Source organism: Puntigrus tetrazona, chromosome 4 (assembly GCF_018831695.1).
Source record: "Puntigrus tetrazona isolate hp1 chromosome 4, ASM1883169v1, whole genome shotgun sequence".
In the NCBI taxonomy this organism is placed as follows: Eukaryota; Metazoa; Chordata; class Actinopteri; order Cypriniformes; family Cyprinidae; genus Puntigrus; species Puntigrus tetrazona.
The window spans coordinates 22,385,639-22,406,389 of NC_056702.1; the positions used below are offsets into that span (position 1 = coordinate 22,385,639).

The 20,751-nt window shown below is 39.6% G+C and overlaps 2 protein-coding genes and 1 long non-coding RNA gene across 3 annotated transcripts; 1 reads left to right on the forward strand and 2 right to left on the reverse strand.

The window, feature by feature from the left end:
- Positions 1 to 224: 224 nt before the first annotated feature.
- Positions 225 to 9,962, reverse strand: LOC122342948 (NACHT, LRR and PYD domains-containing protein 12-like). Its single transcript, XM_043237171.1, is given in 13 exon segments — positions 225 to 1,009; positions 1,093 to 1,139; positions 2,303 to 2,470; positions 3,403 to 3,576; positions 3,663 to 3,836; positions 3,925 to 4,098; positions 4,190 to 4,363; positions 6,703 to 6,876; positions 7,021 to 7,513; positions 7,516 to 8,796; positions 9,120 to 9,161; positions 9,293 to 9,567; positions 9,733 to 9,962. Coding segments are annotated over 12 exon segments (3,501 nt in total). The 5' UTR covers positions 9,342 to 9,567; positions 9,733 to 9,962; the 3' UTR covers positions 225 to 458.
- A 917-nt stretch (positions 9,963 to 10,879) lies between these two features.
- Positions 10,880 to 12,385, reverse strand: LOC122343195. Its single transcript, XR_006250717.1, has 3 exons — positions 12,011 to 12,385; positions 11,829 to 11,889; positions 10,880 to 11,432 (listed from the first exon to the last, which is right to left on the reverse strand). It is a non-coding gene; the product is annotated as an uncharacterized LOC122343195 (long non-coding RNA).
- Positions 12,386 to 18,414: 6,029 nt separating this feature from the next.
- Positions 18,415 to 20,184, forward strand: LOC122342312 (NACHT, LRR and PYD domains-containing protein 3-like). The gene is made up of 4 exons (XM_043236104.1): positions 18,415 to 18,495; positions 19,229 to 19,659; positions 19,752 to 19,802; positions 19,895 to 20,184. The coding sequence occupies exons 1-4, from the start codon at positions 18,437 to 18,439 to the stop codon at positions 20,182 to 20,184; spliced, it is 831 nt and encodes a 276-aa protein (XP_043092039.1). The 5' UTR covers positions 18,415 to 18,436.
- The last annotated feature ends 567 nt before the right edge of the window (positions 20,185 to 20,751 follow it).

The following is a 20,751-nucleotide window of genomic DNA, read 5'->3' on the forward strand; positions in this document are numbered from 1 at the left end:
CCGGGGTTTGTGGCTGCCTTCTCGCTGCGTGTGGACGCCGTATTCTGGACTCTTGTGGATTCTCTTTGCGCTTTGCGCTTTCCTCAGAATCGTATTTCTTCCTGGATTTGTTAAATTATTCTTTGTCAATGCACTCTGTTTAACCGCACTTGAATGCTCTGAATCTATTGTGACAGCCATGTGATGAAGTCTGGTTTGACTAACTACAACAGTTCAATAAATAATAGGTTAATTTATAATTTAATATTTTATAAAGCCAGAAGCTCATTTCATTCTTGTCAAAAATCAGTTATATTCATGATACAAACATTGATTAAAATCTGATATCAAGTCGATTTATCTTTTTTTTTTTAGTATTTGTATTTCTATACAAAAATAACAGAAATTGATTACATGTTCTTCATCAATCATGCTCAAAGCATTATGGGTAGAATCTCTGCTCAGTCTCTTCTGATTCATCAACATAGTTTCACTGATGATCCAAAAAAAAGATAAAACCCAGGACAGAGTGTCTGAGTGAATGTGGTCTGGACTGTGTGGATGAGTCTCATTGTGTCAGAGACGCTGTAGAACGACAGAATCCCTGCGCTCTCATCCAAATACACTCCTGTTCTATAGATATTATCATTACCATACACTTCTGGTCTTCTGCTGATGATGATGGGCTTCACAGAGAAATTAGTCTCTCTGTTATTGTGTATGAATGAGTAACTGTAGCGAGAGCAGATCAAACTCCAGGACTGATCATTACGTCCAAACACACACTCATCACCTCTCCTTCTGCTGATGTTCTTATATGACACCGATATATCCACAAACCCACTCCACTCAGTCTCCCAGTAACAGCGTCCACACACACTCTCTCCACACAACACCTGAGACATTTTAAATCTGTCTGGATGATCAGGATATGGCTGAGACTCAAACACAAATGTTACTCTTCTGTTGTCCTCAGACAGTCTGAGTTTAGTGTGTGCTGTGTTTGGATCCAGTGTGAGAAAACACTCATCTGAACACATGAACACAAGAACAGAGACGTTAATAACACAACAACAATCACTACAGTGTGTGTGTGAGTGTATGTAGACGTACATTTCTTCAGTCCTGTTGTAATCCTGGATTCTCCTCCATGATCAATGCTAGAAAACACATCAATAAAAGGTTATACAGTTGTCAACACTGCAAAAATTTTTTTTAATAATTTTTAATTATTGTCTTGTTTCCAGCCAAAATATCTAAAAAGTATTATGCTCAACGAATGTGCTTCTGCTCGTATAGTATCCACTCCAATAACATGCCAGCAGGATAAATAATTGTTACAAAGCATTTTCAGTTTTCGGCCAGTTACATCCAGAATTTTCGGTTTTGGTCTAAAATGTTTCTTTCGGTGCAACTCTACTACTTATAGCTTGTAAAACATTTACAAGGGATTTAAAGGGTCATTTACCTTCCAAACTAAAAAGTTAAATGCAGCACAGAGAGAGACAGAATGTCAAGATGAAACTGTACAACTGTACACTTGATTTAAAAAAAATGAACCTCTGCAATTTCATGAAAAAAAAAATCGAAAACCCTCTGTGTTGTTTTAGGAAGGTAACTCAGCCTTCAAATCTCCATTGTATGCTTATAATGTAGATATGCTTATGAATCAAGAACAAGGCTTTTATAGTTTTTTTAAGTGAGCAGTGTAGCACGTTTAGCTGTAGCTTAGCATAGCTCATTGAATTTGATCAGAACATTAGCACCAAGCTCAAAAATTACCAAAGAGTTTCAATATTTTTCCAATTTAAAACTGTTTTATAAACATTGTGTACTAAGATTCACAGAAAATATAAACTTGTGATATTATAGGCTGATATGGTTAGGAACAATACTCTCATTCTGGCATAATAATCAATTAACTTGCTGTACCATGATTTTTATGTCAGAATGAGAGTGTAGCTCCTAGCCAGATCAGCAACTTTTTATTTTACGTCGGTCTTAGTACACAATATAACTATAGAAGAGTCAAGTTTTAAATAGGAAAATTAATGAATCTCTGTGGTCAATTGTTCATGAGCGTGATGAAAATAGTCTGATGGAAATCAGATTAAATGATCTATTCTAAGACACCTCTAAAAGTGCTACCGCCAGACCAGGGGTTCTGCTGAATTTATTAGAAAACGGTAAAACTCTGACGCTAAACCGTAAAATGAACTTATTTTTAGTGGTGTGTTCCTTTTAATCGTTTATATTGTTACATCCCTCAGAAACTCCTAGACTGTAGAGAAGCACTGAAGCCAAAACCTCCTGCTTGACATACTTGAGTTTATTCAGTGAGCAGTTTGGATCCTCCAGTTTTTCAGAGAGCAGCTTCGAATCTCCAGGATGATTGTAGCTCAGATCCAGCTCTTTCAGGTGTGAGGGGTTTGAAGTCAGAGCTGAAGACAAATAATTACAGCCTTCCTCTGTCACCATGCAGCCAGACAACCTACAAAAACATACAATAAACCACATGACATTAGTTTGTTGTTGCTTTTTATATTGAACTGATTGGTTAATAAAAATAGTAATTCTATTCTCATTTAGCATTACCAAGAAAACATCCCCCTAATCTTTAGACATTATATATCCTGCGATCGATCTCTCACACAAACAATAATGGTAATGCTTCTGAAATCAACAAAGTAGTAAAATAATATAAATATAGAATATAAAGCTAACATTTAAAAACAAAACTTCTAATATTCTAATCTAACCTGGTGCTACCCCACCCACATGAGAGGTTTGCACCAAAATGACACAAGTATATACTTTTTCAGCAATTCTTCAGCAATGATTAAACCTTTAAGACCTAGAGCATTTTTGAGGCGCATGACACACCTTTGTTTTTTCACACCTATTCTAGCAGTCAAAATCAAGTGCTATATATCATTAGAAACAGGAGAACTTGAAGATGAAGTCCAGATTATTTTAATTTCTCACTTTTCTTATGTTTTTCTAAGAATTAGTGTATTTCATGCAATAATAAAGATTCCTTTACATTTATTAGTATCATTATTAGTATGCTACTGTCTCTTGAAAACTGGAACTACCCAAACTCCTCATGGCAACAGCAGAAGCAGAGATGTGGAAACTGGAATTGTGACAGACTATTACAGTTTTTCTTTGGAACTGGCAGTATGTAAGTATCTTTATTTACCAGCTTACAACACAGGCCACCTAGCTAAAACACACATATGTGCGAGATGCAATGGGTAAAAATAAGTAAAATAGATAAAAGAGGGCTTGGATAAGCCCTTTAATGACATCCTAGCAAACATTGGTCCAATGGCAACATCTTATTTAAACTTCTTTAAATTTAATAGTCATTTAATGTGGTAGCATTTAGTAAATTATTGTACTTTATGGAAAACCATTTACCTCATTGTCTCCAGCTTGGAGTTTAAACTCTTCAGTCCTTCAGAAAGCAGCTTCACTCCTGAATCCTGCAGGTCATTGCTACTCAGGTCCAGTTCTCTCAGGACAGAGTTTGAGGATTGTAAAACTGAAGACAAACTCTCACAAGACTGTGTAGTGAGATTACATATGGAAAATCTGAACAAGAAATATACAGTAATTACATATAGAATTAATCTTAACAGTGTGGTTTTTTTCAATAAATACATATTTTGAACTCAAACCTTAAAATCTCCAGCTTTGAGTTTGGACTCTTCAGTCCTTCAGAGAGCAGCTTCACTCCTGAATCCTGCAGATCATTGTTACTCAGGTCCAGCTCTCTCAGGACAGTGTTTGAGGATTGTAAAACTGAAGACAAACTCTCACAAGACTGTGCAGTGAGATTACATGTGGAAAATCTGAATTTAAAAATAAATTAATTACATATAGAATTCATTTTAACAGTGTGCGTTTTTTTTTAATTAAATCAATATTTGGAACTCAAACCTTAAAATCTCCAGCTTTGAGTTTGGACTCTTCAGTCCTTCAGAGAGCAGCTTCACTCCTGAATCCTGCAGATCATTGTTACTCAGGTCCAGCTCTCTCAGGACAGTGTTTGAGGATTGTAAAACTGAAGACAAACTCCCACAAGACTGTGCAGTGAGATTACATGTGGAAAATCTGAATTTAAAAAAACAAATTAATTACATATAGAATTCATTTTAACAGTGTGCGTTTTTTTTTTAATTAAATCAATATTTGGAACTCAAACCTTAAAATCTCCAGCTTTGAGTTTAGACTCTTCAGTCCATCAGAAAGAAGCTTCACTCCTGAATCCTGCAGGTCATTGTTACTCAGGTCCAGCTCTCTCAGAACAGAGTTTGAGGATTGTAAAACTGAAGATAAACTCCCACAAGACGGTGCAGTGAGATTACAGATGGGAAGTCTAAAAAAGAGGAACAAATTAGTTGCATAGAGAATTAATCTTAACAGTGTGATCTTTTTAAACAAATAAATATTTAAAACTCCTTAAAACTCCTTAAAGTCCTGCAGAAGTTATATATTAGGCCTGGCACTTGTATTCGTACTGAACTTTCACAGTATGAACGTCTCAGTTCGGTGCATTTTTTCAGTTTTGATAAAAAGTCTTCAGCTAAAATAATGCTTTTTAAATGTAATACTTGTTCAAAACAATCACTTTAGTATATACAATAGAAGCAATCAAAATTAACAAAAGCAACGATACGTAAACACTATGTTAGTTTAATGTAGTATATTTAGAAACTTTTTTATTATATAATAAATGTAAATACAAAAACAGAATATAAAAAGAAGGACAAGGACAAGGCTGAAAATGGTAACATTAGTCATTTCATTATTTAACATTAACTGCCAATAAAACATTCTTCTAAACAAGAATGAATCTTAAGTAAATTAATATTTAAGATTTGAAAATCTAAATTTGCTACTGTGTTTGTCATGGTTGTGTTGCATCGCAGGAACGCTGGAGACACGGCGTACAACTAGACGATTCTGTAAGGATATGATTTCTATGCGATTTTCTTAAGATTTGGATATTTTCAGAACAATGTGTACATATGAAATGCTCATTTGTACAGCGATGCAAAAGGCTATGAATATTTTAACAACAGTCAACAATTAAATTCCACATGTGATCGCAAAAATAAAAGTTATTACAAATACTCAATGGTGGAATAAAGTAAGTTTTGAGTAAAAGTGGACTATTAATCTCATAAACTGTTTTATGTAGCATGATGCTAATGTTAGCTCTAATGCAGATGCATTTTGTCGTAATACTGCATGTAGAGTTGTAAGAAAATGTTTTGTTGTATTTATTTAGAAAAATCATTTGATAATAGTTGGGTACAGGTTCCCTGGTTCCCAGTTTTCTTAAACTGGTTTGTCTGGCCTTTTTTTTTAATTCAACACATTTCTAAGCCATTATGCTAATGCTAATTCTCAAGTTTTAAGCAGTTTGAATCACATACTTCGCCTGCAGCATTTCATTCCCTTTCCTCCACTATTTTTAGATGCATTTTGTTCATAGAAATGTGTTATTTAGTGCTGTAATTCGACGTTACCGGCTGAAGTTGGATGTGCACTGTGGCCAAACCAGTCTAATCGATAATGAGAATTATTGTCCATTATTTCCTTTATCAATAATTAATCGATTTTAACGATTAGCTGTTGCAGCTCTAGATATGCTATTTACAAAGTGTGCAGTTTACAAGTGTATAAATGTGGATTTTGTGTTAAATATCAATAAACCAGGTGTGATGATAGATGTATAGCTAGAAAGTTCATCGTTGAGGGTTAATAAACAACCATGACTAATTTAATGCATTTTTTTTTCGTCATTGAAATGTGACAGATGTACGGTTCTACGCTGGAGGAGGCAGATTAAAATCACAACGGTGAGTGGAAGGATGTGGGTTGTGGGTATTTGGGGTGACGTCTTCGTGCGACTGTGGGAAAATATGTAAATGCAATTTTTTTGATAGATACTGTGATTTGATTTGCAATTTTAAATTTGCAAAGTCAAGCTTCAGCTCAATATTGTGATCAATAATGTGCAGCACAGTATGAGTATCATTACACAGCTGAAAAAAAAAAACATCACAGGAATTTTCTTTTGGGTATTATTCCATTAGAAATTACTTTTTGTTCTATTGGTTGCCATCCCACCAATAGAGTCCATCAGATACCATTATAGTTTACATTGAAACCAATGCAATTCCCATTACAACCTTTCATTCCAAGATAATAATGGTCTAAGTAAAATTAGCAAGCATTTAGACTGAATGTACGTTTGTTTTCAAAACAGCTGACACAGAACAGGTGCGTCAAGGCTCTATATTAACAGAAACACTCGTAAAGACTGCAGCGCGGAGCCAAATGCGTGTATCAATGAGAAACCGGTCAGGAGATCGTCGCCACGTGGGGCAGAGAGAATGAGGCAATGACAAACATTCGGTGGTAATCAAACAATCATAAGTGCAAGGGTTTGTGGGAGACGCAGTCCAGAACACACTAACAAACATTCCTGGAAAGTGCCCTCTGAAGACTCAGGAACTGAAGAAGTCATTAAGGTTCTTTAGGTATTTACTACCTGTAAATTTATAATGCAGTTTTTCAAATATGCTTATAAAATCACCTTTGGAAAACTGCATTACAAAATTCCAGGTGTTCTATGATGGTTTTCTCATCAGATTATTTTAGTAGGCATTGCCTGCTTTGAACATAGCGATCCAGTGAATGTCAAACCTCAGTATGTTCAGTTGACAGTGTGGACTCTTCAGTCCATCAGAAAGCAGCTTCACTCCTGAATCCTGAAGGTCATTGTTACTCAGGTCCAGATTCCTCACATAAGAGTTTGATGATTGAAGAGCCGAAGACAGAATTTCACAGCATTTGTCATCAAAACCACAGCCATCAAATCTGCCAAACAGACTGTTTTAGTCCTTTTTTTAATATTGTACTCTGCATAGCCAGAAATGATCAATTATTTCACATATTTTTGGATAATTCTTTAGTGATGTAGAACAAAATGTTTGATTGAAGAGCAGTTAGTGAAATACTCACAGAGCTTTTCTGCAGCATCTCACAGCTGGAATGAGTCTCTTGATATCCGCTCGTTTTGATGTGTATCTCTTCGGGTTGAACTCATCCAGCACCTTCTCTGATATCAGCAATACATAAGTCAAGACTGTGCACATTGAAGATGAGAGTTTTCTTCCTGGATGTTCATTTGAACTGAGATACCTCTGGATTTCCTCGTATAATGAATGATCTTTGAGCTCAAGTAAGCAGTAGAACAGGTTGACTAAAGCTTCATCTGAGATATTTTACTCGTTTTGTTTTTGTTTAATGTATTCACTTATTCTTGTGATGCTCTCTGTAGTGTCTTCAGTGTGTGTGATCAGGCCTTTGAGCAGGATTTGACTGGATTTCAGTGAAATGCCCAACAGAAATCGCAGGAACAGATCCAGATGTCCTCTATGACTCTCCATGGCTTTTTCAATGGCTTTCTGCAGTAACTTCTCTAATGTGAGATTTTTGTCTGGATTATCAAAGAAAACTGAAGCTCTCGTATGTTCTTGTTCAGGTAACAGAGGAACACATGCACTGCAGCGAGAAACTCTTGAACACTCAGATGCACAAAGCAGAAGATCTTTGCTCCAGGAAGTCTGTTTTCCCTTTTGCAGATCTCAGCGATCATTCCTGTGAACTCAATTTCAGTGCTCGCATCAATACCACATGCTTTCAGATCGTCCTTATAGAACACAATCTGTTCCTTCTTCAGCTGTTCAAATGCTAGCTTGGCTAACTTCACAATCATCTCTCTATTTAATTGTAAGTGCTCTGTACGTTCTCTTTCATCTTGTTCATCATATTTCTGGTTCTTCATGTCCATCTGTATCAGCAGAAAGTGAATGTACATTTCAGTCAGTGTTGTGTTGATGTTCTCTTCATTGTTCTCAGAGAGAATATCCTGAAGTACTGTGGCTGTGATCCAGCAGAACACAGGAATGTGGCACATGATGTAGAGACTACGAGATGTCTTAATGTGTGAGATAATTCTGGAGGACAGACTCTCATCTTTGATTCTCTTTCTGAAGTACTCCTCCTTCTGTTGGTCAGTGAATCCTCGCACCTCTGTGAACAAACCTACATACTGAGGAGGGATCTGATTGGCTGTTGATGGTCGTGATGTCACCCAGACAAGAGCTGATGGAAGCAGTTCACCTTTGACCAGGCTTGTAAAGACCACATTTACAGATGCTCTTTCCTCAAATGTGTTCAATGTTTCACTTTTAAAGTTCAATGGCAGTTGACTCTCATCAAGTCCATCAAATACAAATACAAGCTTATATTCCTCATATAGCTTTAATTTCTCTAGGTTCTTCACTTCAGGATAAAATTTCAGCAGAAACTCATGTAGATTGACCTCTCGGTCTTTAATAATGTTGATCTCTCTGAATGGAAGCAGGAAAACACAGTGTATATCCGGATTGGTTGTTCCTTCTGCCCAGTCCAGGATAAATTTTTGCACAGAGACTGTTTTTCCAATCCCAGCGACTCCCTTGGTCAGCACAATCTTCTTCTTGTTATTTTTCCTAAGTTCAGTGAATATATCATTGCATTTAATTGGTTTTTCCTGTGTTTTTCTACGCTTTAAAGCACCATCGATCTGTTGAATCTCATGTTCGTGATTGACATCTTCCATATCTCCCTCTGTGATGAACAGTTCTGTGTAAACAGCCTTGAGTTGTGCTTCATTTTCTTTTTTGCCCTCAAAAATACATTCTGCTTTCTTCTTCATGTTTTTTTTGTGAGTTTCAAAAAAGCTTTTCAGCTCTGTAATAAAAAAATAAATAAATAAGACTGAGGGGAAAAAAAAAAAACTTTGAGAAATATTTTTATATAAATATTATTAATAACAGATGCAGACAGATTCATTTCATACTTCTGAAAACATCAGACAACATTATTAACAACTTGATTTTTCATGTTTTCTGTATCTCCTTTTTAGACCACTTTGAATTGGATATCACTAGAGAAACAATCTTCTTTATATTTGTATAAAATGATGAGGTACTGTAATTGCTGCTTGTGGTATATTTTCTTGTTTCTAATTAAAGACAGTGATTAATATTTGCTCCAGGTATGTTGTGAATTACCTCCAGTAGCAACAGATATATTCACGTCGCCCTCAGTCTTAGCTGTAAGAGAGAGAAAAGAAAATTTCTCACTGGAAAACATTTATCAGAACCATATCAGTAGAGCAAAGAGGAAAAGAAGTTTCACTTTAAAATATTTAAACAAGTTACATTCACAGTGAAGTAAATGTTACCTTGCTTGTGTTCTTTCACCAACCGTTCAGCCAGATCATTTTGTTTCATCTTTCTCAGGATGCCATGACCTCCACAGCTTCTTCTGCTCTAAAACACACCACCATCTTATCTACTGTGTCGAATCTATCTGCCTTCTCCATTTCAGACTTGGATATATGCTTATGTGCATTCATTAGGCGCCAGTGAAACTCCTTTAGTTCAGCGTCTACCAGCTGCTTCAGTGAATCCACGAGCAGCTCTTTAACAAACGCCATCTTCCTTCAACAACTCACAGCTACAGAAAAACACAAGAACTTCCACTCTTAACACATCACAGTGCTCACCTTTCATATTGTAAGTTTAAAATCTGTACAATACATAACACTTATTAATCCCTATTTGTCCATATTTAATCACGTTTTTTGAATATTTTATGATGACGTTAGTATTTTATGCTTACTTGAATAAGGAAGTGACTTTGCGCTCCACAGCTCAAGATTTGCTTTGATTAAGACGTTCGGTTTTTAGACAAGTTCTCAATATGTCCTTGGTTTCTTCATTAGGTCCATGTAAATTTCCAGATCAGCAAATAATAAAGATCAGTTTTTAAAAATAAAACGGTCAAGTGTGAACACTGAATGTACAACTCAACTTCTGCTTTCACTTCTGTCTTGCCAAAAGGGAAATGCAGTTAGAGTTTCCTTGTTTACATTCAAATAACAGACTGTTTTTGTCAAGTTTCTGGTAACACTTTATAATAATGATGAGGTATTGAAGTCAAAAAGGAAGTCAAAATGAAGTAATGAAGTCAAAAAAGTGTTTGATAATAATAAACTAATCATTTAAACATTAATGTACATTTGTATAAGATAGATAAATGGTATGCTGCCATGTGCTTTAAATGTTCTAAAACTGTTTTTTGTACATAGTGAAATAATCATTATTAGTAAATGCTTAACAGTTATTTAATATATTATAAATTATTTTGTAGGGGATCAGCGAGAATCAGCCAACTTAAGATTTGATCAAATTACTAAAACTTGAGAAATCGAATTCCGCTAAGAGGTCCAGGACCAGACAACAACGTCCTAAATCTGCCCATGATACCATGGGCAGATTTATTAACAAAAAAGAACACTTCCATGAACTACCATGTGTCATGTGAATCTGTTGTTTCTCCCTTTCATGTTTGGTAACATTCGAAAAGTCTCAAAAGCGCTTTGTTCAATTAGTCTCAATTTCATAGCAATCACTTGTACTAAAAAAGATTAAAAACGTTGTAGAACTGTGTTTTATTGAAAATAATTGATTTAATATATCTGCTCCTTCAGCTTTAAATAATTTGTTTACTCCTTATTGATTGCTAAAAATGATTGCCTTTTATTTTTGTTTGTTTCATTGGGTGCACGTGTGAGCTAGAAACCCTGTTAACCCTCCCATAAAGCCTTGCACTCATGATTGTTTGATTACCACCCAATCTTTTTCCACACTGTTATAGAGTGGTCCATTAAGGCAAAAAGTGTTTAAAGTTGATTCTGCTGTTAAAGATATAGCTGAAGTGATTGAAAACACACACACACACACACACACACACACACACACACACACACACACACTTACTTCAGTTCCAGCGTTGCTACTTTTTCAAAACAAAATAGTCACCCAGCCAGCATCTATGTCACTGCTGGAACGTGACTGAAGTACAGTACCTTTAATTTACAAAATGTATTCAAATAGTCAAGTCTGCTTTATTGTTGTATTGCAAATATGAAAACATTATGAAATATTTGGATTTGTGCTGAATGATAGAGGTAGGATAAATCAGCATAAAGTTCCATTTCACAATCAGTTGACTGCACAATTTTTAAATTATACTCCTTTGTCAGACTATGCGAGAGACGCAATCAAAATCCATGGGCTTTGTTTTCAAGTGTGCACTCAAACATTTGGAAGTAGGCCTCTATGTCATGTCATGTACAGTCATCTTGGGCCGTGACCGGGTGGCCTGCACACGGGGGTCAGGAAGCGCTCTGCCTCCCCTTGGCGTGTAGCCAGATGCTCCATAATTTGCTTCTGGTGGATGCTAACCTTGGTAAGCCGCTGTAAGACTTCTTCCATCGTAGGAGGAGGAGAGCGTCGCCCGACTGTGGAACTGTGGAACTTCTCCACCAGTGTGGCGGGGAGAAGAATCAAACGACAAGGAGAGCTTAATAAAAATAACCCAGAGGGTGGATTTATTAAAAATAAATAAACATATCTGGTGAGGTAGCTCCAAATGAAGGTCCTCTGATGTGGGTGGGGGTAGCAGCAGATTAGATTAGAATATTAGATGTTTTGTTTTTAAATGTTAGCTTTATATTCTATATTTATATTCTTTTACTACTTTGTTGATTTCAGAAGCAGTACCATTATTGTTTGTCTGAGAGATCAAACGCAGGATATATAATGTCTAATGATTAGGGGGATTGTTTTCTTGGTAATGCTAAATGAGAACAGAATAATCGTCTTTATTTATTTTATTCCTTTCCCTCATCGGGTCATCTCAAGGTTACATACCTCTAGCTCTGATCATGGCTCTGTCTGCCTGCCTGAAGGTCTCACTGTCACAACGAACGTCCTGAAAGCAAAGAACTCTTTTACTTACCCTAACAAAGTTTCGATTAAGCAATCTGCTTCTGCTTTTGTGTTCAATATATATGGCTTGTAGCCGCGCCTTACTCCTGCTTATTAAAACTCACCTTATGCTTGACTTCAGTGTTTGTCTCAAAAAGCTGCTTGTCAAATACTGGTGCAATCAACAATGGTAATATTAAAGGATTAGTTCACTTTCAAATGAAAACACACCCCCATGTCATCCAAGATCAGCTGACTAATCGACATGGGGGTGAGTAAACTATCAGGAAAACACGAGCAATTAATATCTTATTGTAAAAAGACAGCATTTAATCAGATTTTGAATGTGTGTTACTTCCGGCTCTGGGGTTTTTCTGCACAACCGATACTCTGGAGAATGAGCAGCGCGTGCACGTCTTCTATCCGGATCAGCCAAACAGATCGATTTTTTTCTTTTTTTGTTTGTTTTGTTTTTGGCTACTTTATCGTTCGCAAGTAATACAAGCGAAGCTTTGGAGCCGATCGTCTGATCTCAGATCGCCGTGAAACTTATTTCTGTCATATTTTCTGGTGAGTAGTAATAATTTCATATGTTGATGTAATATATGAATGGTTCATCGGATAGGTGCGTTGTGGGATATTTTCTATCCTTTGTGAATATATATTACTGACGTTTTATTTTTTATATTTTTATACAAATGTTTTGTATTAATTCACTGTTTATTTTGAGCAATTATAATCAGCTATGGTATTTAAATACAAAATAGCAAATATATCTTTTAAGTAGTATGGTATTTGTGCAAGCAATATATTGTGCAAAAGAATGTTAGTTGAACAGGGAACTGTCAGCTAACGTCCCTGGCCTATGTCTGCGTGCAGAGGAGTGATAAGCAAATTGCATGCTTGGGAGTTGAAAGGGTCAGGGGTCATGCATGTCTCTCTTCAGGTTCTATAGGTCACAGATGGAATGAGGAGGTCAGCTTTCTTGAAAAGAGGATACAACACCGAATGGGCAATGGAGTCAGATAACGCGAGGGGGTGTGAACTGAAGAGGGACGACGATAAATATTGAGAACTGCTGGAGTGTGGACACACTCTCTTGTGTGAATGAACTCAGCAGCTGATGTTTGTATCATATGCATCTGTCGAATAAATGATTTGGAATATAAAGTTATGTCTCCTCTTCGATAAAAGAATGCGCATGGATTGCAGAAAATAATTAGCACAACAGCGTGCTTGTCTATTTACCATCGAACTCGATTAAAAGTTTACCGCCATGGTGTTTACCCGAGGAAGTCAACAGCTGCAATGATTGCAACGTGTTTATTTTTGCAGAATCGAAAATGATTTCGTATTATTTCTAAAGCGAAAGTACAGCAGATGAAACAAAACCTACGGAACTTCCGGGTGTAATGACTGGTCGAAGACAGGAGGATCCATTTGCGACAGAGTTTATTCATGGTCGGACAGGCAGGGTCAAACAGGAGCGAACAACAATATACAAGGGGAATCCAAGAGACGTAAACAATAACAGGCAGAAGGTCGGTAGGCAGGCAGATATCAATCGTATGAACAAACAAGGTCGAGGTCGGCAACAGGTAAACAAACACAAGGATAAACGCTCAGAATTGTTGTGGTGACAAACAAGACTTCGCAATGAGTGGTGGTTGGAAAGTTCATTATAAAGGGTGACGGGAATGAGGAACACCTGGCGGTGCTAATCAGTCCAAGGCACGGGGGTTGTGGGAAACTGAGTCTTTAGAGTGATCAGTACTCTGGTGAGGGCTCCCTCCGGTGGTGGTCGAAGAGAGCCACAGAGGTGCTGTTCGTAACAGAGTTGTTCTTGGAACCTTCTGACTGCTCCTCGGAGATGAACGTGAGCAGAATTCCAAACTTCCTCACTCCTTTGCAGCCATGAGTTGATTGCGGGTAGTGCTGAGGGTTCTCCAGACCAGGGAAATAGTGGAGGTTGAAAGCCCAGTACGCATTGAAAAGGAGTCAGCCCGGTAGATTGCTTTCTCAGAGAGTTCTGCGCATACTCAGCCCAGACAAGATAGCGGCTCCAATCGTGTTGATTGTCGTGGCAGTAGCTCCGCAGAAATTGAGACAGTTCTTGATTTAGACGTTCAGCTTGACCATTGGATTGGGGGTGATAGCCTGACGTTAGAGTCACGTTAATGTTGAGTTGAGAACAAAAGGCTTGCCAGACTCGAGAGGTGAACTGTGGGCCATGGTCAGAGACAATATCTTCGGGTAAGCCATAGAAGTGGAAGACTTGCTGCAAAAGCACCTCAGCAGTCTCCCAGGCTGTGGGTAATTTCGGCTAAGGTATGAACCTGCAAGACTTGGAAAACCGGTCGACAACCGTGAGCACCGTAGTAAAGGAATTGGAGACCGGTAGATCAGTTACAAAGTCAATTGCAATATGAGACCATGGTCTTTCTGGTATGGGTAGAGGTTGTAGGAGTCCTGCTGGGCGTTGATGAGAGGTTTTAGAGATGTTGCATGTTTCGCACTGTTGCACGAAGTGGATGGTGTCCGAGCGTATGGTTGGCCACCAGAAACGGTTGTTGGCTAGCTGAAGGGTGGCTGTGATGCCTGGATGACCGGCGCTGGGGGTATCATGAACCCAATGGAGAACTCTTGGTCTTAACGCTTGAGGCACATAAGTTAGGTTGGGGGCATGCTGGGGGAGTTGGTTCAGAAAGTTGTGCCTCCGAGATCTCAGTCATGATGTCCCACTGGACTGGAGCCACAATACGAGTTGACGGTAGAATGGGGTCTCGGGAGAATTCGCAGGGGGTGTTCTCGAACTGCCTGGATAGGGCATCTGCCTTAGTGTTCTTTGAGCCTGGGCGATACGTAACCTTAAAATCAAATCTGGAGAAAAACAGAGACCATCTAGCTTGTTGTGAGTTAAGACGTTTGGCGGACTGGATGTATTCAAGGTTTCTGTGGTCGGTCAGGATAGTGAACGGGAATTTTGCCCCCTCCAGCCAATGCCGCCACTCCTCAAGAGCGGATTTCATCGCGAGGAGCTCTCTATCCCCCACATCGTAGTTGCACTCCGCTGAGTTAAGCTTGCGGGAAAAGTAGGCACATGGGTAAAGTTTTACTGGGTGCCCGTGACGTTGCGACAGAATGGCTCCAATGCCTACATTCGAAGCGTCAACCTCAACTATAAACTCCCGGTTGGGGTCTGGGTGATGGAGTATCGGAGCGGACGTGAACTTATCCTTGAGTAGGTCAAATGCTTGGATGCTGTCGGGTGACCACGATAGGCAATGTGAATTCCCTTTGACTAGTGAAGTGAGGGGAGCAGCTACAAGACAAAAATTGCGAATGAACCTTCGATAGAAGTTAGAGAAGCCCAGAAATCGTTGTAACTCGCGCGGCCACTCCACGACTGCTTTGACCTTGTGCTCGTCCATCGTTACCCCCTCCGCACTGATGATGTACCCTAGGTAAGCCACTTGGGTCTTGTGGAATTCGCATTTTTGAAGCTTGGCGTAAAGTTGATTATCGATTAAGCGTTGGAGAACTGACCTGACATGAGTGATATGGGCATCGAGGTTATCGGAGTAAACAAGGATGTCATCCATGTAGACGATGAGGAATTGATTTAACATGTCTCTAAACACCTCATTGATGAAAGCCTGGAAGACCGACGGACTGTTCGCGAGTCCGAACGGCATAATGAGGTATTCGTAGTGCCCGGATGTTGTGGAAAAGGCTGTCTTCCACTCATCTCCCTCTCTAATGTGGATCAGATTATAGGCGTTTCGGAGATCTAACTTTGTGAAATACTTGGCTCTGCGGAGTTGTTCCAGGGAGGCTGGTACTAGTGGCAGCGGATAGCGGTATTTAACTGTGACCTCGTTCAGACTGCGATAATCAATACAGGGCCGTAGGCTACCATCCTTCTTCTTGACAAAGAAAAACCCCGTGGATGCTGGTGAAGTAGACGGGCGGATGAATCCCTTGGCGAGTTCATCCTCGATGTAAGCTTTCATTGCCTCTGATTCTGGTTGAGAGAGGAGGAAAACTCAGCCTCGTTGAGGAGTGCGTCCAGGTAAGAGGTCAATGGCACAGTCATACGGACGGTGAGGTGGTAGTTGAGTTGCGCCTCTTTCACTGAATGCTATGGCTAGATCTTGATATTCACCAGGAAGTTCGGGTGGAACGGTGACCTTTTCTTCAGAGGGAAGTGGCTTGGAAGGAGGTTGATGTACGGGATTGTTCAGGCAATGCTTGTGACAGTTTGATGACCAATGTGTTATTTGATGATCAGCCCAAGATATGGTGGGATTGTGAATCTCGAGCCAGGGTAGTCCAAGGACGATGCAATGTTTGGGAGATTGGATTACAAAAAGGCGAATGAATGAAGAGGGCGTGTTTACAGTATTAGGGCTTCCGTGACCGATGAGACATTTCCAGGTCCGAGTGGGCGCCCGTCTAGCGCTGCCACTGCTACGTGAGGTTCACATGGGACGAGAGAGATTCCGTTAGATTCAGCAAAAGTTTTATCGATAAAATTGCCGGCTGCTCCTGAATCAATGAGGGCAACGGCCGTAATCCATGTCCGTTTCACTTTTAGTTGGACATGGATCTCAAAAGAATCAGACTGAGTTTGAGATCTTACCGCTGCAGCTTGATGGCGCTGGGGACGTGTGGGGCAAGAAATTCGGAAGTGCCCGGCCTGACCACAGTAGAGACACAAGCGCTCACGCACTCTTCGATCCCTCTCCTCGGAGTCTAAGTGGGCTGAACTGATCTGCATGGGTTCTGGTGCCGTTGATCGAACAGGACTTTGAACGGGGAAACTCGCATACTTGCCGTGGCGCGCTCTGAGAATATTATCCAGCTTGATAGCGATCTCCATGAACTCCTCAAGCGATATGCCCTCATCGCGACAAGCCAGTTCCTTTTGCAGATCCGTGTTCAAGCCTTTGCGATACATCAGCTTGAGAGGTGATTCATCCCAACCTGATTGGGCGGCAAGCGTGCGAAAAGTGAGAGTATAATCAGCTGCAGTGCTGGTACCTTGAGAGATGGCGAACAGCTGTTCTCCAGGTTCTTTCCCTCCGGTTACATGTTCGAAGACCACCCTGATTTCGTACAAAAAATCGTTGTAAGAGGGAAAAGACATATGACGCGCCTCCCAGGTGGCTGTGGCCCATTCGAGCGCTCTCCCCGTGAGCAGAGAACACACCAAAGCAACCTTGCTGTCCTCTGTGGGGTATAAACTGGGTTGTTGGCTAATGAACAAAGCGCATTGTAACAAAAACCCCTTACATTTTGCAGATGATCCGTCGAACTTGTCGGGCAGACTGAGACGAGGACTGAGGTTAGGTTGAGGCGGAGTCACGGTTGGTTGAACGGGTTGAGCGGCTTGAGCGGCATGTTGGTCTGGATTCCCAGTAGCGAAAGTTAACGTGTGGATCGATCTCACCAGTTCCTCAATTAAAGTGGTGAGCTTATGAAGTTGATGCTGGTGCGTGGCGAGTATGGAGGCTTGGGACGAGACTTCTGACATCAACTGATACATATCCGCTGGATCCGGTGGCGGCGAAGTCTTCTGTAATGACTGGTCAAAGACAGGAGGATCCATTTGCGACAGAGTTTATTCGTGGTCAGACAGGCAGGGTCAAACAGGAGTGAACAACAATATACAAGGGGAATCCAAGAGACGTAAACAATAACAGGCAGAAGGTCGGTAGGCAGGCAGATATCAATCGTATGAACAAACAAGGTTGAGGTCAGCAACAGGTAAACAAACACAAGGATAAACGCTCGAAATTGTTGTGGTGACAAACAAGACTTCGCAATGAGTGGTGGTTGGAAAGTTCATTATAAAGGGTGACGGGAATGAGGAACACCTGGCGGTGCTAATCAGTCCAAGGCACGGGGTTGTGGGAAACTGAGTCTTTAGAGTGATCAGTACTCTGGTCGAAGAGAGCCACAGAGGTGCTGTTCGTAACACCGGGTGCCAAAAGCTATGTGCGCAGTGTATATTATCTACAATATATACACAGAGTCTGAACTTTTGCTTCCGTGCCATGTTTCTTTTTTACCACAAACTGTTTAAGCACAACTTAATTATGCAGAACGTTTACGTGAATACGAGATTAATTTAGTACAAACTCTACTTGGAGCAGAGAGATGTGTTATGTGCATATCGAAGCATGGACGTTTAGGAAAACGCGGGTTGTTTTTAAGTCTTGCTAACTCATTTTCAAGAAAAGTTAGAATAAAAACATGTTCATTTTACCCACTGATCACAATTAAATCAAAGGAGAGTCCTGTCAAAATGTCAAATGTCAAAATGAGTGAGAGGGAAGATGAGGAGGATGTTCAGAGATCTCCATCTCCAGGATCCAGCTGTGCTTCTATGAAGAGTGAAGCATCTATGAAAAAAACCAGCAATTTCAGCGATGACTCCGTGCCTTTTAATCCCAGGTGAGACTACTTTTAGAGCCCTGAAACAAATTTATAATTGTACAATTAATTCTGTTTTTCTATTTGTTTTTGTCAGTAAAAGAAAGAGAAATATGGTATCTCCAGTATCTCCAAAGCGAGCGATCTTTGAAGAAGAGACGGCGACTTTTAGGTGAGATAATAACCTTTAATGGAATAAAGGTTCGGTGAAGTATCAGAATACTCCATCTTCCATCGGTGGTTCAATCAGAAGTTTACAAAGTGACGAGAGTACACTTTTTATGCAAAGAAAATAAAAACAATGCCTTTATTCACTAAACTAGGTTTGGTTGAGAGTGAAAGTCGTGCTCCTCTCTGCAAAAACACACCATAGACCCATTCACCCAAAAATTTCAAACTAATTTACTAAACCTAAAGTTTGCAACCAGGTTGTTTTGTGTCACCATTGACTTCCACAGTAGTATTTAAGTCCAGTTTGTTTCAGTTCAGTTTGTCCAATCGTCGTTGCAGGATCCTTTAAAGTTTGTTGGATATACTCAGTGACCACATCTTTATTTACTTCAGTAAATGGTATGAATGTAAATACAGGTGAGACCACTGATAATATGCATCAGACGGAAAAGGACCTCTCTGTATGTTGTTCTGATTGTTTTATTCTCATTATTTAATAAAGAACGAGGGATTTGTGGAGCATAATGCTACAAACAAACATAGACTTTCACTTTAAGTATGAAGCTTGATCTATGTCATATTGGCAAGTTTCTGGATGAAAATCATCTCGGCCTAGATCAAAGCCAGAGTTTTGTTTAGTTTTTCTCAAAAATAACACATGGCTTTTTAGAATATCTTGCTGCTCATTCTCTCTTTTATTATTTGTGCTCTTTTTGTTCCTGCTATGTAAACAGAAGTACTCAGACTGGAGACCTGCGTCAGGATTCTCATCAATTAGATGATAAACTTCACCGAGTCAAACACCAACACAAAACAATCATGAAGAAGTTGTATGAGAGCCTTTGTGAAGGAATTAAACTGCAAGAAAATCAAACCCTCCTGAACAGGATATACACACAGCTCTTGATCATTGAGGGAGAGAGTGAAAGTGTGAATGAAGAACATGAGATTTTGCAGATGGAGAAAACAGCCAGAACACAACATTCACAAGACACTTCATTTAACTGCAATGACATCTTTAACTTGGGTAAATCAGGATACAAGAAGAAAGACAAACTAAAGTCTGTTCTTACTAAAGGCATCGCTGGAATCGGAAAAACCGTCTCTGTGCAGAAGTTCATTCTGGACTGGGCCGAGGAAAGGCCAATCAGGATGTGGACTTCATGTTTGTGCTTCCATTTCGAGAGCTGAACTTGATCCGAGATCATCAGTACAGCCTTCATAGCCTCCTGTTGAACTTTCATCCTGAACTTCAAGATCTGGACCCAAAGATGTATGAAGAATGTAAAGTTGTGTTCATCTTTGATGGTCTGGATGAAAGCAGAATCACACTGATGTTTTCAGATGATCAAAAAGTTTTGATGTGACTGAGACTTCATCGGTGGCTGTGTTAATGTCAGAGCTCATGAAAGGAGAGCGGCTTCCTTCTTCTCTCATCTGGATTACCTCCAGACCAGCAGCAGCCAGTCAGATCACCTCCAAATACATTGACCTTGTGGCAGAAATCCAGGGATTCAATGAGCCTCAGAAGGAGGAATATTTTCATAAGAGATTCAATGAAGATCTTCAAGGCAGTAGAATCATATCGCATATTAAAAGATCAAGAAGCCTCCACATCATGTGCCACATCCCTGTCTTTCTTTCTGGATCTCATCCACTGTGCTTCAGAAGCTCCTGGAAGAAGATCTGACTGCAGAAATCCCTCAAACTCTGACTGAAATGTACATCCACTTCCTGCTGATTCAGATCAACACTAGGAAACAGAAGTACGAAGACAATCCTGACAAACTTGTGCAGTCCAATGGTGAAGTGATTGTGAAACTAGCTGACCTGGCTTTCAGACAGCTGATGAAGGGCAATGTGATGTTCTATGAGGAGGACCTCATTGAGAGCGGCATAGACGTCACTGATGCTTCAGTGTATTCTGAGATTTGCACTGAGATCTTCAAGGAGGAATCTGTGATTTGTGACAGGAAAGTGTACTGCTTTATTCATCTGAGCTTTCAGGAGTTTCTGGCTGCTTTCTATGCATTTTACTCCCATATGATTGAGAACATGGAGGGACTGCAGCTGTTTCTAGGTGATAAATTTGACAGATACAGATCTGAGAAAAACTCTTTGTATGAGCTGCTAACATTAGCACTTAATAAAACCATTCAGCATAAAACTGGACATCTGGATCTTTTTCTTTGGTTCCTGTTGGGCGTTTCACTGGAATCCAATCAGAGACTCTTACAGGGTCTACTGACACACATAC